Raw genomic sequence first — 14,046 nt, 5'->3', positions numbered from 1 at the left:
TCAGGGTTACTTGTACTTGGTAAAAATAGGAAAAACAGGAAAAACTTGCATTTTTCTCAGTTCTGGAAGCAGAGTGGTCTTTTGGCTACTGTAGGGATGTGACTCAGTGCAAAATGCTGCAGACTAAGAGTCCTCAAGATGATGCTAAACTGCTGTGAGGACTCCCCCAGATGTCCTGCCTAGGGGTATCTCCAGGCTGGCAGTGGAGTAGGAAGCCTTGGGTGCTCCTCTCCATCTGGAGATGAGGCAAAACTGCTTGGGGACTGAAGCACATCCATTTCCTCCTGCTCTGCTCCCTGTCCAGACAGTGAGGGTTTATTGGGAAGAGTTTTCAGGGCAGAGGCTGTGGCTGCAGATTCCTTCAATGTGACAGCAGAGAAAAGGGCACTTGTCAGCATTATCACTGTCACTTCCATGCACGATCTAAACAACACCAATTTGGAGAGGTTTTTTTCAATACAGTCTCTTCACAGCAGGGAAAAGGAGGTTTCCTGCTGACAATAAACCTGGTGGCTTTAAATCAGAGTTCAGGCACACTCATTTCATAGAACCATAGAATGGTTTGGTTTAGAAAGAACCTTAAAAATCTTCTCCTTCTACCCTCTGCCATGGGCAGGGACACCTTCCACTGTCCCAGGTTGCTCCAAGCCCCATCCAACCTGGCCTTGGACACTTCCAGGGGTCCAGGGGCACCCACAACTTCTCTGGACACCCTGTGCCAGGGTCTCACCCCCCTCACAGCCAAGAATTCCCTCCCCTGACCTGCTGCCCACCCTTCTTTGATGCAGCCCCTCCAAAGTGTTATTGCATCACTAATTACACAGAGCCATTAGGTCTCATCTTTAATATTTTGCAGAGCAATTCTATCAAAACTGTTCTGCAGCAGTTTTTATTCTGGCAGGGGTTTGAAGAGGATATGTCTGCACTGGGTGACTGGACTGATGGATTAGAGGGTAAAAGCTCTGGCAGCTGCTGTTGGACCTTTCCCCATCATCTAACCTAGGAAGCCAAGTTGTTCTTTGGCCTGGGTGAAGCCATTTCATAAAGCTGATGGTGAGGCTGGCAGCAAAGGGTTGGGTGATGCTCATTAGGAAAGAATCTTAAGACACGGAGAGTGCCAGGGTGGTGTGTAATCCATCCTTGTACCACATCCCTCACTAAAATCTCCACAGGCAGCAGCTCAGAAAGACCCTGTTTGGGGGATGATGGAAGGGAAAGAGCCTCTGCACAGGCAAAATTAAAAACCCTCTGAAGTAACCACTTGCTCTGGTAGGCCAGCTTAATTCCAGGATAAATAACACTGCTCTGTGATATTCTGCCAATCTGATCCCTCTCACAGTTTCAAAAGGAGGTGACAGATTTCCTGTCCTCTGCAGTGACTGGGCTGCTGCACCGTGGACACAGCTGCATTGCAGCAGGGGGACAAAACCCTCCTTGCTCCCAGGAGCTTCTTGCAATGCAGAGAAAAGCCCAGGAGCTTCCTCACTCACTTTGGCAAATGCTGTCCCCTAGGACAGGCCACCCCCGGAGCCTCAGCCCCTGCTTTGCTTTTGATGAACTCAACCCGCTGCCCCTGTTCAATCAGGAAAGGCTGCACAAAAGGGGAGGAAAATAGGAACTTCCTCAGGGCCTGGCTCACATCCCTTCCCCTTCCCTGGGCTGCTCAGGCTCCTTGGCTTTCTCATCCCACCTTGGGAGGAGCAGGAGCTGGCTGGCGTAAGGCTCCGAGCCGGGCTCAGCCCGCCGGCGTGGGGTGTGTCACCCACCATTTCCTAAGTTATTCTTTGGAGTTTCCTTTTCTCACTATTAATAGAATTTCAGCCAATATCTGAGCTGTTTCAACAAGGTGGATGTGGGGGACACAAGGGGAGGCATTACCAAAATAGGAAGCTGTTGGGGAGGGAATTAACCAGAGGAGCTGCGTGGAGAGGGAATTAATCACTGGCTTTGGGTGGGCACTGGGAGGATGGACAGGACGTGTCCTTTCACTTTGCATTTTGAGCCTGTTGGATTCTCTCTTTGTGCTCCAAGTCTTTACCTTTCCAAAAAGCTTCTCCCCTGAGTGCCTTCCCCAGCCTGCAAAATTCCACGTACTCACTGCACTGAGGTTACAACCAGAGCATCGCTCTGTGGCATGGTTAAACTGGAAGAGAGATGCTTCAGATTAGATATTAGCTGGAAATTAGATTAGGTATTAGTAGGAAATGTCTCCCTGTGAGGGTGGTGAGCCCCTCAGAGAAGCTGTGTCTGCTCCATCCATGGAAGTGTTCGAGGCCAAGGCTTGGAGCATCCTGGCATAGTGGAAGGTGCCCTGCCCATGGACTAGAGAGCCTTGAAGGTCCAGTTCAACCCAAACCATTCTGTGATTCCATGAGCCTGTGGTTACAGCTGGTGCACAGCAGCCCAAAGTTTTGTCTGTGACTGCTACTGCAAGGAGCTGTGCTGGCACAAAGCAGCTCAGTTTTCCTTGTCCATTTTGGGTGACTCTTCACACCCCACCAGCCCCTGACCAGACAACTCCCACTCCATCCCCATCCCCATCCACAGGGGCGCTTCCAGCCTCCCAAACATCCATCAGGGTAATTAGCAATGAGGGAAAGTCGTGTCCCCTCCTGGCTGTGCCCATCCCAGCCACACTGTGTCACAGGCAGGGTCATGGGATATACGGATCCGGACATGAATCATGTTTTTGCAGCGCGCTCGTTTCCTCCTGTTTGGCTGCGCCTCCTCCCACCGATCCACCCCACACCCAGCTCTGGGTTTGCTGGGGGATACAGGCAAGAGGAGAAGTGCACATCAACCCTCAGACTCACACCCCCAAGTAGCTGTTAAATTGCTCTCATTTTCCCTAAAATGTGGAATTTGTGATGGACCAGAAAAGTGAAATCAAGAAGCGGCCTCGGCGTGCCAAAATGCAGCCAGGAAGGTCAGGGGCAGGTGGTTTTTTCTGCCTTCTGGACAACAGGGTGAGAGACTCTTTCTGGAATTCAAATGTGCTTTCTTTTGGGAAGGGTCTCCTCTGGGTAAGTGGAGTGATAATTTGGAGGATCTTGTGGGAGCCCAGGGCGTAAAAGCCAAATCCAGCCCAGGCAGCTCCTAAGCAGCACTCAAAAGTCTCAAAAAAATCTGCCAAAAAAGTCTTTGCATCCCCCAAAAAGCCAAAAAAATACCCTAAACTCACACTGATCTCTCCTCCATCCTCCTCCTCCTCTCTCATAGATGTATTAAATCCTTTTATCTCCGGGGCTCACGGCGTGAAGGGATCACTTGTTCCCTCAAAAGGACTTACTGTACCTTTTGTGAGTGATTTTCATGCTGAAGGGGCCCCAAACATAATCCTGTCCTGTCTGGCTGTTCTTTCCAGGGGTTTTCCCCTCCTTCAACCAGATCTTCTGTTTCTTCTGTTGGGGACAGTTGTCAGGCAATCCTGGCCACCAGCCCAGGCAAACAGGGGCTCATTACCAGTTATTACCCCCGAGTCCACCACTGAAATTTGGCACAGGTGGCCAGCAAGGGAGGAAGAGATTAAACAAAACACCCCACATTTTCTGGCATTTAAAAGAGATACAGTTTGTGTGGAAGGAAAACAGTGACTCCTGGGACTGCAGTGCTTGTTCTGTGGTTGTTTCTGCTTTGGAATTAAGTTTGCAATGGGTTTGCCTAAGCCAGGTTTTCTGCGGGTGGTGATCCTGCAAGACACAAAAAAAAAATGCAATTTTTCTAAATTTTGTCCCTGGACAACAACAACATTAAGCTCAGAGCAATAAAACTGCAGGAAGATATTGAGCCCCGTGACTGCAGCAGCACCTTGTGCAGCAGCTGTGAGAAAACAGTTGGTGGGTTGCTTTTTTTTTTTTACAATTTAATGCAGCAGGATAAAAAAGGTAAATTTTGCTGACAGAAAGGTGCCCAAAAACCTGCAGGAGGGGTGTGGAGGTGGATGCTATTGCTCCTCTGTGGGAGAAGAACCCACCTGTAGCCACAGCTCCTCTCCACTGATGTGCTCTAGATCCAGCCCAAGATGATCCCACTTAAATCACTGGTCCTGGCTTGATGAAGAAGAATAAATGGATTTTTTAACATCTCTTGACCTTAGTGAAGAGGAACACTAGGAGTGAATGCAGAGATACAGAAAGATAAAACACTAATGAGATTTTTGGGCATGGAGTTGAGTCTTGATCCTTTCCCCAGCCATTTTTTGGGGGGCTGTGTTACTCTGTGTGCCCTAAGGAAAACCTTGTCACCACCCCAGCCAGGACAAGCGTGGAGGATCCTACCAGGAGGATCCTACCAGATCTCTCCATCAGTGGAACAACCCTTTGCTTTGGGTTTTTGCTCTCATTTTTTTGCTAAAAGTGGTAAAATCCTATCTGTATCTCCCCAGATGGGGCAGGGAAGTGCTGGACAGGGATCCTGGTTCCATGGATCACAGGGTGGTCCCAGCTGGCCACCAGGACTGGCCTAGAGCCAAAGCATGGTCCTGTCCCCTTCTCTTGGACTGACTTGAATTGAATTGTCTTTTTGACCTCTCTTTGGAGTCTTTAATTTCTGCCCCTCTGGGATGAGGTCGGGGCATGAAGAGGAAACAAGAGCAGTGGGGGATTTCCTCTTTCCTTCCTTCCTCCCATCCAACCCTTTATTTCTTGACATCTCTTTTGTATTGTTTCTACCTTTAGGGGATTTTTTTTGTACCTCTTTGTTGTCAGACCCCCTGTCAAACTTTCACATCCTATTTATGGGACATGCCTGGTCTCTCCCCATCTTGGTGCAGCCATCACTGACAATTCCAGCCACACAAATTGATAACAGAGCCAGGAGGTGGTAGATCAAAACTCCTTCCTATCTTCACATCTTCAGGACTCTGTGTGATGTTTTACCTCTTTGCCTCTTCTCTTGCAGACAGTGGTCAGCCTGTAGGAAATACAACTTATCTCCACAAAAGCCCTTTTCCTGCAGATGTAATGGAAATGTTTCCTCACAAGCCAAGTGTTTCCTAAAATAATTCATGCTGCTACTTTCAGTTATACTCACATCTTGATTGTGTTTCCAGGAGTGGCTGCTCCTGGTGGGGAAACTGTGGTTTGGGAGGGGACCTGAACTTTTACAAAGGCATGGAGTGACATGACGAGGGGTGATGGCTTTAAAGTGACAGAAAGCAGGGTTGGATGAGATATTGGGAAGAAATTCCTGGCTGGGAGGGTGGTAGACCCTGGCACAGGGTGCCCAGATAAGCTATGGGTGCCCCAACCTTGGAAGCACCCCAAAATAGTGGGAGGTTTCCCTGCCCATGGCAGGGGGTGGAATGAGATGATCTTTGAGGTCAGTTACAACCTAAATCAGTATGTGGTACTATGATTCCCCTGAAATGGCCAAGCAGTGTAGGTCCACTCCAATTGAAATATTCTATATCCTTTCCTTTCCTTTCCTTTCCTTTCCTTTCCTTTCCTTTCCTTTCCTTTCCTTTCCTTTCCTTTCCTTTCCTTTCCTTTCCTTTCCTTTCCTTTCCTTTCCTTTCCTTTCCTTCCTTTCCTTTCCTTCCTTTCCTTCCTTTCCTTTCCTTTCCTTTCCTTTCCTTTCCTTTCCTTCCTTTCTTCCTTTCCTTTCCTTTCCTTTCCTTTCCTTTCCTTTCCTTTCCTTCTTTCCTTTCCTTTCCTTTCCTTTCCTTTCCTTTCCTTTCCTTTCCTTTCCTTTCCTTTCCTCAAACTTGTTGCAGCCTCTCCATTCCAAATCCCATTCCTCAGGTCCTTCTCAAGCCAGATCCTGACATGGTGGAGTTGAATTTTCCCACCAGAAACTTGAGTTTATCAGTTCTCTGATGCACAATCAGTGCCAACAGGCAAGCCCTGTAAGAGAAGATACTTTTCCTGTGTGCCAGCAAGGAGGAACAAAGCAGATTTCTGGAGAGCAGCACTGGGCTAAAAATCAATCCTTGGAAGTGTGACTCCTGTTTTGGGGGGTTGGAAATAATATGTGAGTGCTCCATGGGGAAAAAAAAAAATCATAGCAGTTCTTCTGCACAGTCCCCAAATGGAAGAACTTTCTCCCCAAATCAGGTTGTTGCCTTGACTCCAGAGGGATCCATGGATAATGGGGCTCAGCCCATGTGGAAATTGGTCAAACTTTTCCAGGGGTAAATTTGAGCAAGAATTTATGGTCACCATGTGGGGATATTCTCTGTGGCCATTGGTGGAGCTCCTGTTGATTGCAAACAGGAGAATAGAGCCATGTTTTTATACTGGTTTAGCAGTGAAAATGCCCCATTTTGGCATTGCAGCACATTGCAGAGCTCTCTGCAGTGGGAGAGTTCTCTCTGTCAGGTCTGTCCTTCAGCTGCATCCCTCACTGAGGAACAGATTCATCTTTTGAAAGTGTGAAGTATTTTTCAGGAACCAAACACAAATCTCTTTTCATGTCACAATGTGAGGTAATTGTTTGGGCTTAATGATCTTGGAGGTCTTTTTTAACCTTAATGATTGTGTGTTTCTGGTCCACCTTGTCCCTTCAGGGTTGTGGGAGACCCTCAGAACAGGAATGGGCACTTGCAGTCAGTGCATCCCTTGGCTGCCCCTTACAAGGGCTGGATCTGCTTTATTTTGGGAACCCCTTGCAGGGCTTTGCATGGAAGCTGGTGGACCTCCCATCTGGTATCACTGCTGGACATGGTGATACCAGAACATGGAACTGATATGACTCTGGAGAGCACAAGGCAAGCCCTGAGTGAATGACTTATGGTTTATGTCAGTGTTTACACCTACAAATACCTTTTCTGAGGGAAGCCAGGGGCAGTTTGCTTAGTTCAGAGTTTACCTTGGCATTTTTGTTTTTCCCCAGGTGTCAGCTCGCAGGATGACATGCAGCCTGCAAACCCAGATCCAAACCCAGATGGCACGACCAGAGCAGCCCCCACAACCACAGAAACCACCACGACCACAGAAACCACCACGACCACAGAAACCCCTACAACAACAGAAACCACCACAACAACAGAAACCACCACGACCACAGAAACCACCACAACAACAGAAACCACCACAACAGAAACCACCACAACAACAGAAACCACCACGACCACAGAAACCACCACGACCACGCCTGAAACCACAACAGAAACACCAACAACCACCCCTGCCACAGTCCCAACCACCACCACCACCACCACAGAGGCAGGAGATGCTCAGCCCACTGTGCTGGCAACCACCACGACTCAAAGCAGCACCACCCAGACCAGCTCAGGAACATCCCTGACCCCCATGGCCATGTCCCCCATCGCAGTGACAGGGACCACCCTCCCACCACCTGACACCACCACCCCAGCCCTCACATCTGTGCAGGACAGCTCCTTACACAGCCCCACGACCCCCAAAGCCACCACTTCTGAAAGCTCCACCATTTCCCAGCTCAGTGGTACAGCAGCTGTTCCAGGGACCACTGCTGGTGTCCAGCCTGTTGTCACTAATGCAACCAGTCCTGCAGGAGCTGCAGGGGCTCTTGGCACACCCTCTTCTGGCACTCAGCCTCAGGGAAACCAGCCTAATACCACTGTGAGCACCACAGGGCCCAGGACTGACCCTCCCCAAAGCTCCAAGGAGTGTGTTATCCCTCCTTCCCAATGTACCACCAGGCCTGCTTCTTCTTCCAGTTCTCCAGCCCAGGAAAAAACACTTTCCAGCAGTTCTGGAAACACTACTGTTACCCCTCTGGATGGATCCCTTGCCACCCTCCCAACACCATTATCTGGCAGCAAAGACACAGAGGCAGCTCCAACACCAGCTCCTGGGGCAGGTAACAATACAGGAATCTTGGTTCTTGTGCTGGGGAGGCCTTTCTGTGCTTTCTCTTCCTCTGGCTAGCCTAAACACCTCCTGCCATTGTGGGCTGTGTCCTGGTTTGAAGGACAGGTGTCTGCCAATAAAGGCAGAAACTACACTTTGAAATGGAGAATGGAAACCCCCTCCCTCCAAATTATTATTATAATTTTGAAATTAAGGGGCTCTCAGGCAAAGAGATGGGAATTAGGAATAACAGTTCTTTGCTAGGACAATTCCAATAGCAATGCAGTATTACACAGAACAATCCCAACCCTGCCAGAGTCAGAATCCAAGCTGGCACAGTCAGTCAGTCAGGGTGGTGGCACAGTCCCATTCCATGGTGCTGCATCCTCCTGCAGGGGCAGATGTGGCTCAGCTGGAGCAGTGCTCCTGGAGAAGGTGCAGTTTCCTCTGAAGCTCCAGGGATGATGTGCAAGGCTCTGGTTTTCCTCTGGAATGCAGTGGGAAGAAGGTGCCTTGGTGTCCAAAATGTCAGTTTTTCTCTGGGTAGGAAAGGCTTGGCTCCTGCCCTGGCTGGAGCATCTCCCAGTGGGATGATGGAATTTTCTCAGCCATGCCCTGGGACTCAGTGGCCATGAACAGGAGATATCTCCTGGAGGGAGGATGGGCTGTGGGAAGATAAAGATGATTGCCCAGCTGGTTTAAAGATGCCCATGAGCAGATAATGTGTGCCAGGAGATCAGGGGCACTGCCCCAGCTGGTTTAACAGATGGGGACAGAACACACACTGCTGCCACATCCCAATGTTGCAACCCAAGACACCATGGAAGATCCCTGGTGCAGCTGACAGCTTAGGGAAGGCTGTCTGGGCATGCACAGAAAATGAGCTTTAGATGACTAAGTAGATTTTGTGGCTAAACTCTGAGTTTACAGCCCCTGAGGAGTCTGACTTTGGAAGGATGTTCATCAGTGCTTGGGCTGCTGGATGCTGCCTAAACAGCATCAGCAGTGTCCAGGTGCTCTTTAGGACTTTGCTGAACACCATTAAGGTGTTTTCTCTGACCTCTGGGGTTTTACAGCCGTGTTAGCTCCTGGGTGTCCTGGTGAGGCACAGTTCAACCTCCCAAACTGGCATTTTGTCTGGTAGCATCTGCAGGGGAGTCATCACCCTGTGGGACTGTGAGGGCTCCATGGAGCCTTCCAGACTTGGCTGGGATTGTGGGTTCAGCTCACTTCTGGCTCTGAATAAAATTTTCTTCTCCTGGAAAATGCTCTTCTTAACCCAATTTTCAGTTACCTGGAATACAGAAGCCACTCAAAAATCATCTCCACCCTCCTCAGCCTCCCAGCTGCTAAATCCCATCACTAAATGGGCCAGAGTTTTATTGCAAGTGGCTTCCCCCAAGTCCTGTTTCCATGTGTGGGCAGGAATGAGGTGAAATGGATATTTTCATGATGGATGTTTCTTTTTTCCTTTTTTTCCCCTCCTGCTCCACAGGACTCTTCTCCACTGAAGGGTGATATATGAAATTATGTTAATTCAATTTGCCTCGAGCATTAAGCCTGAAGAGGTCTAAAAGACCCTTTATATTTAATAAATAGCTGGCAGAATGCATGAGAAACAGATGGCTTTGGAATTAATTCTCTCCTGGAGCCTTCAGAATGTGTCTGGGAGAGAAATATCCCTCATCTTTTCTGTGGAAGAGGCAGGAATCCCGAGAGCAAACAGGCTGTGAACATCCTGTGGCATTTTAATTCTCTTTGTCACCACTTAAGGATCAATTAGGAAGGCAGGGATGAAGATCCATGTCTTCAATGAGATCTGGGGAGGCAGGAGGCTGCTCCTTGCCCTACTCCCACTGCACAAACAATTGTGAGATGCTACAGAACTTAACCAAGTCCTCAGAGGAGACCTCAGGTGTCAGAGACACCTGAATGGAGCTGGTGCATTTGGAACTTGTGCCTGTCCTGGTTTGAAGGACAGGTGTCTGCCAATAAAGGCCGAAACTTCTCTTTGAAATGGAGAATGGAAATCCCCTCCCTCCAAATTATAATTTTGAAATTAAGGGGCTCTCAGGCAAAGACATGGGAACTAGGAATAACAGTTCTTTACTAGGAAAATTCAAATAGCAATGCACTATTACACAGAACAATCCCAAACCCTGCCAGAGTCAGAATCCAAGCTGGCACAGTCAGTCAGTCAGGGTGGTGGCACAGTCCCATTCCATGGTGCTGCATCCTCCTGCAGGGGCAGATGTGGCTCAGCTGGAGCAGTGCTCCTGGAGAAGGTGCAGTTTCCTCTGAAGCTCCAGGGATGATGTGCAAGGCTCTGGTTTTCCTCTGGAATGCAGTGGGAAGAAGGTGCCTTGGTGTCCAAAATGTCAGTTTTTCTCTGGGTGGGAAAGGCTTGGCTCCTGCCCTGGCTGGAGCATCTCCCAGTGGGATGATGGAATTTTCTCAGCCATGCCCTGGGACTCAGTGGCCATGAACAGGAGATATCTCCTGGAGGGAGGATGGGCTGTGGGAAGATAAAGATGATTGCCCAGCTGGTTTAAAGATGCCCATGAGCAGATAATGTGTGCCAGGAGATCAGGGGCACTGCCCCAGCTGGTTTAACAGATGGGGGCAGAACACACATTGCTGCCACATCCTGCATTGGAGCCCAGGACAGTGCCCTGCTGGAATACCTAACAGGACATCCCAGGCTGTCACCTGTAGAACCTGGCACTACTTCTAAGCTTGTGACCCTGGAGTTTTCCATGGAGGTGCAGTCAGCACAGGTTATGGCATTTCATCCCCTCCCAGCAGAGGTGGGTGGAAGATCCTGGGCAGCCAGGTCTGTGTCTGTTGAGGAAATCTCCATGGAAAACACCCCAGATAAATGAAAGGAGGGTCACCCCATACTTTTAAGTGATTTCCCAGCTACCCACACACAACCATGCAATGGCCTTTGGCTCCTCTCTCCAGAACACTCTGATAAGTTTCAGCCACAGAAAATAAAATCAGTAATCAGATTCTTTCCACATCAAAGTTAATTTAAAAATATATAAAATTGAAGAAGCAATCTAAAGCCTCTCCAGCCTTTGACACAATGAGCTTCAAGGCAGGGATAGAGATAAAAACTGATTTTGAGGTGACCCCTAACAGAGCTGTGCCAGCTGTATCCTCTATACTGTGTCAGTGTCTGTCTGCTTGTTTTTTGGTGCATATTGGGGAGCCAGACCAGAGCACCCACGGTGCTGGATCTGCATCAGCCAAACCCACCAGTGCCTCCCAGAGCCCTGACAGTGACCAGCCACCAGCTCCAGCATCAGGGGACCAGGCAGAGCCAGCAGAGAGCTGCAGTTCTGGTCTCCAGCTCCCCAATATTTCTCTCCCAAACAAGGTAATGGCTCCAAATGGGAAGGTGGGCACATCTCAGGGGTGTTAATTTAGCTGCCATCCCATGTGCACATGGAGTCTGTGGCTCTTCTTGCTGTTTCTGTGTCAGAGAGAGAGAGATCTGCCAGCAAAATAACTCTGGGTTGTAGAAGCACAGAACTGTTTGGGTTGGAAAGGACCCTCAGAGCTCATTTACTCCCATCCCTTTCTCCTGGGGTTTCCAGAGAAGAGACAATGAGGATGGAGGTGAAGGGGAACCTGTCCAGGGGAGGGTCTGGAGCACCAGGAGTGTGTGGGGGAGCTGGGGAAGGGGCTCAGCCTGGAGAAAAGGAGGCTCAGGGGGCCCTTGTGGCTCTGTACATCTCCCCAGGAGGGTGCAGCCAGGAGGGGATCAGGCTCTGTACCAGGAAAGAAATAATGGGCTGTTGGATTGGTGACCAACTGTCCTTCCAAACTTTGTCCACCCCTGAGAGTTTCTTTTCTTCTGCCTTTCCAGCTCATCTGTGAAGACCAGGTGCAGTATACCAGGCCCACCATTCAGCTGAAAGAACCCAGAACCTGTGTAAGTGCCACCTTTTTGACTTCCATGGACAATTAGCAGCTGTTGGAGGTTCAGATTTTAACCTGTGGTGTTCTGAGCATGTGAGAAATGTTCAGAAATGAGGGAATTTCACCAAAGATGCCAACAATGTAAAATGGTGAATGCAAACCCATGTTCAGCAGTGTCACCAGTGGGGGATGTGGCAGAGGAGGTCGGTGTTGTCTTCTCTAAGTAGAAGGACTAGCTGAGCCCACCCAGGTCTTACAGAAAGACAAATGGAAAATTTTAAAGGGTAAATCTTTCCCTATACTAGCAGGGAAGCTTTTTGCCTAAATGGAGGGAATTTTGTCCCAAAACCCAAGAAGAAAATGAGGTGTTCCTCCACAGTTATTGTGCACTTGTGAGATCTTGTACCTCACACTGGGGTCAGACTGCAGAGGAGCCTGGAGTCTGGGTCTCACTGTGCTCCTCAATGCTCTCACAGAACCCTAAAGTGAGAGGAAAAAAACTCCATTTCACTTGTTTCAGACCCTCAACAAGACCAGGGAGCAGTAAAATGTGGTGGGAAGGCTGGGGGCAGGCAAGCCCAGCCACAGACCAAGACTTTTTCTGGTGGGTGGGCACTGTCTGCTGGTGTTACTGAGGGATATCCACCCTCAGAATGGTTCTGGTGCAAGCTGTGAGCTTCCTGCAATAGGGAAAATGCACTATACTGGTAAGTTCCAAACAGGAAGAAGTTTTAAGTTGGTGATAAAGAGGAAGAGACACCCTTAAAGGCTGGTGAGGTCTTGACAGAGTGACTGTGGGTAGGGCTCAGGGGTGGATTTTGGCATGATAATGCTTTGGTTTCTGGCAGTGGAAGCAGTGGAAAATTGGCACTTCAGGGACTTTTTCACAGTTGTGCCATGGGCAGGGACACCTTCCACTATACCAGATTGCTCCAAGTTCTGTCCAGCCTGGCCTTGGACACTTCCAGGGATGGAGCAGACTCAGCTTCTCTGGACAATTTGTTCCAGTGTCTCACCATCCTCACAGTAAAGAATTTCATCCTAATATCTAATCTAAATCTCTCTCTTTTAATTTAAAACTGTTCCCCTTTGTCCTGTCACCTGTCCTAAGTGAATCACAGACTCAGCCAGGTTGGAAGGGACTCTCCAAGTGCAGCCACACTGCTCTCAAAATCCCTTCAGACTCATTGTGAATGCAACTACTGACCAGAGCAGCTCTTGAAATTCCCTCTGCCTGGGTGATGGCCCTGCCTTAGTGATGCTGCTCTGAATGCTGATTCCAAGAGGGACCTTATCTCCATGAAGCTCCAGCAGGATGGTCACTCCTGAGACCATCCCTTTCCCCTTATAATGTCTGGACATGGCTGCAGCTTCATGCTGGAAAAGCTTCTCATCAAATTTTGTATTGAATATATAAAAATAGTCAATCAGATTGACAAAATCCAATTTTGGTGCCTAAAAGGACTCAGAACCATGCTGGTGCTTAAAGCTTCCCCCTTCCTTCTGTGCACAGTGGTGTTCCAGAGTTGCTGTCCTTCATGTGGAGTTGTACTGGGAGGCTTTTGGAAGCTGGGATGGTGAGGCTGGGAAGCACCAGAGAGCTGAAGAATGGGCAGACACCACATCTTGGCATCATGACCTGCTCCAAGGCCATGGAGCTTTGAAGCTGGCAAACCAGGGAGTCTCTTATCCTGCTTCCCTTGGATTCCTCTGGGTGTAATAACAACCCAGAGCATTGTTAGCACAAAAAATGTCAATTACACCCCCAAACCAGCCACAGAAAGGCTGCAGAGCTGCATCCTCCCATGGGCTGCATCCTCCCACCCCATGGCCCTGCTGGCTGCCCGCTCGCCCTTCCCTTCCCTTCCCTTCCCTTCCCTTCCCTTCCCTTCCCTTCCCTTCCCTTCCCTTCCCTTCCCTTCCCTTCCCTTCCCTTCCCTTCCCTTCCCTTCCCTTCCCACTCCTGGTATTCCCGAAAGCTGCAGCCCATTCTGTGCCTCCCAAGCTGAGCAGATAACAGAGAAATGGCACTATCTGGTTTCCCTGCTTTGTAGGCCCAGTAAACACGTCTGTAGCCAAATCCTGACAGCAAAGTGAAAAAATCCTTTGCGTTTCACAAGCCGTGGGAAAACAGGAAGGTGTGTGGTGCTATAAGGAGAATGTTCCAGAAACAGCTCCAGTCCTGACCTGAGAGCAAGCCAGAGGCAGGGTGGCATTGTGCTGAAAATTCAGACCCAGTGAGAAGTCAGGGCAGTGTGGGGGACATGTCTGGATCACACGGGGCAGAGGAGAGGACACTGCAGAACCACCCACCCCATTCACAGCTGGGCTGGGTGGGGCAGCACCA

General features: G+C 49.4%; 1 protein-coding gene across 3 annotated transcripts in view; it reads left to right on the top strand.

Moving 5' to 3' along the window:
• Positions 1–14,046, top strand: part of PODXL (podocalyxin like) — a 47,642-nt gene that overhangs the window by 20,933 nt on the left and 12,663 nt on the right. For all 3 annotated transcript variants that reach the window (XM_079303982.1, XM_079303980.1, XM_079303981.1), the window contains exons 2-4: positions 6,952–7,782; positions 10,991–11,154; positions 11,647–11,712. In XM_079303982.1, coding sequence (XP_079160108.1) covers positions 6,952–7,782; positions 10,991–11,154; positions 11,647–11,712 — 1,061 coding nt within the window. The remainder of the gene's footprint in view (positions 1–6,951; positions 7,783–10,990; positions 11,155–11,646; positions 11,713–14,046) is intronic.

This window comes from Erithacus rubecula (genome assembly GCF_903797595.1).
Source record: "Erithacus rubecula genome assembly, chromosome: 4".
In the NCBI taxonomy this organism is placed as follows: Eukaryota; Metazoa; Chordata; class Aves; order Passeriformes; family Muscicapidae; genus Erithacus; species Erithacus rubecula.
This window is presented reverse-complemented; position numbering and strand designations above follow the sequence as displayed.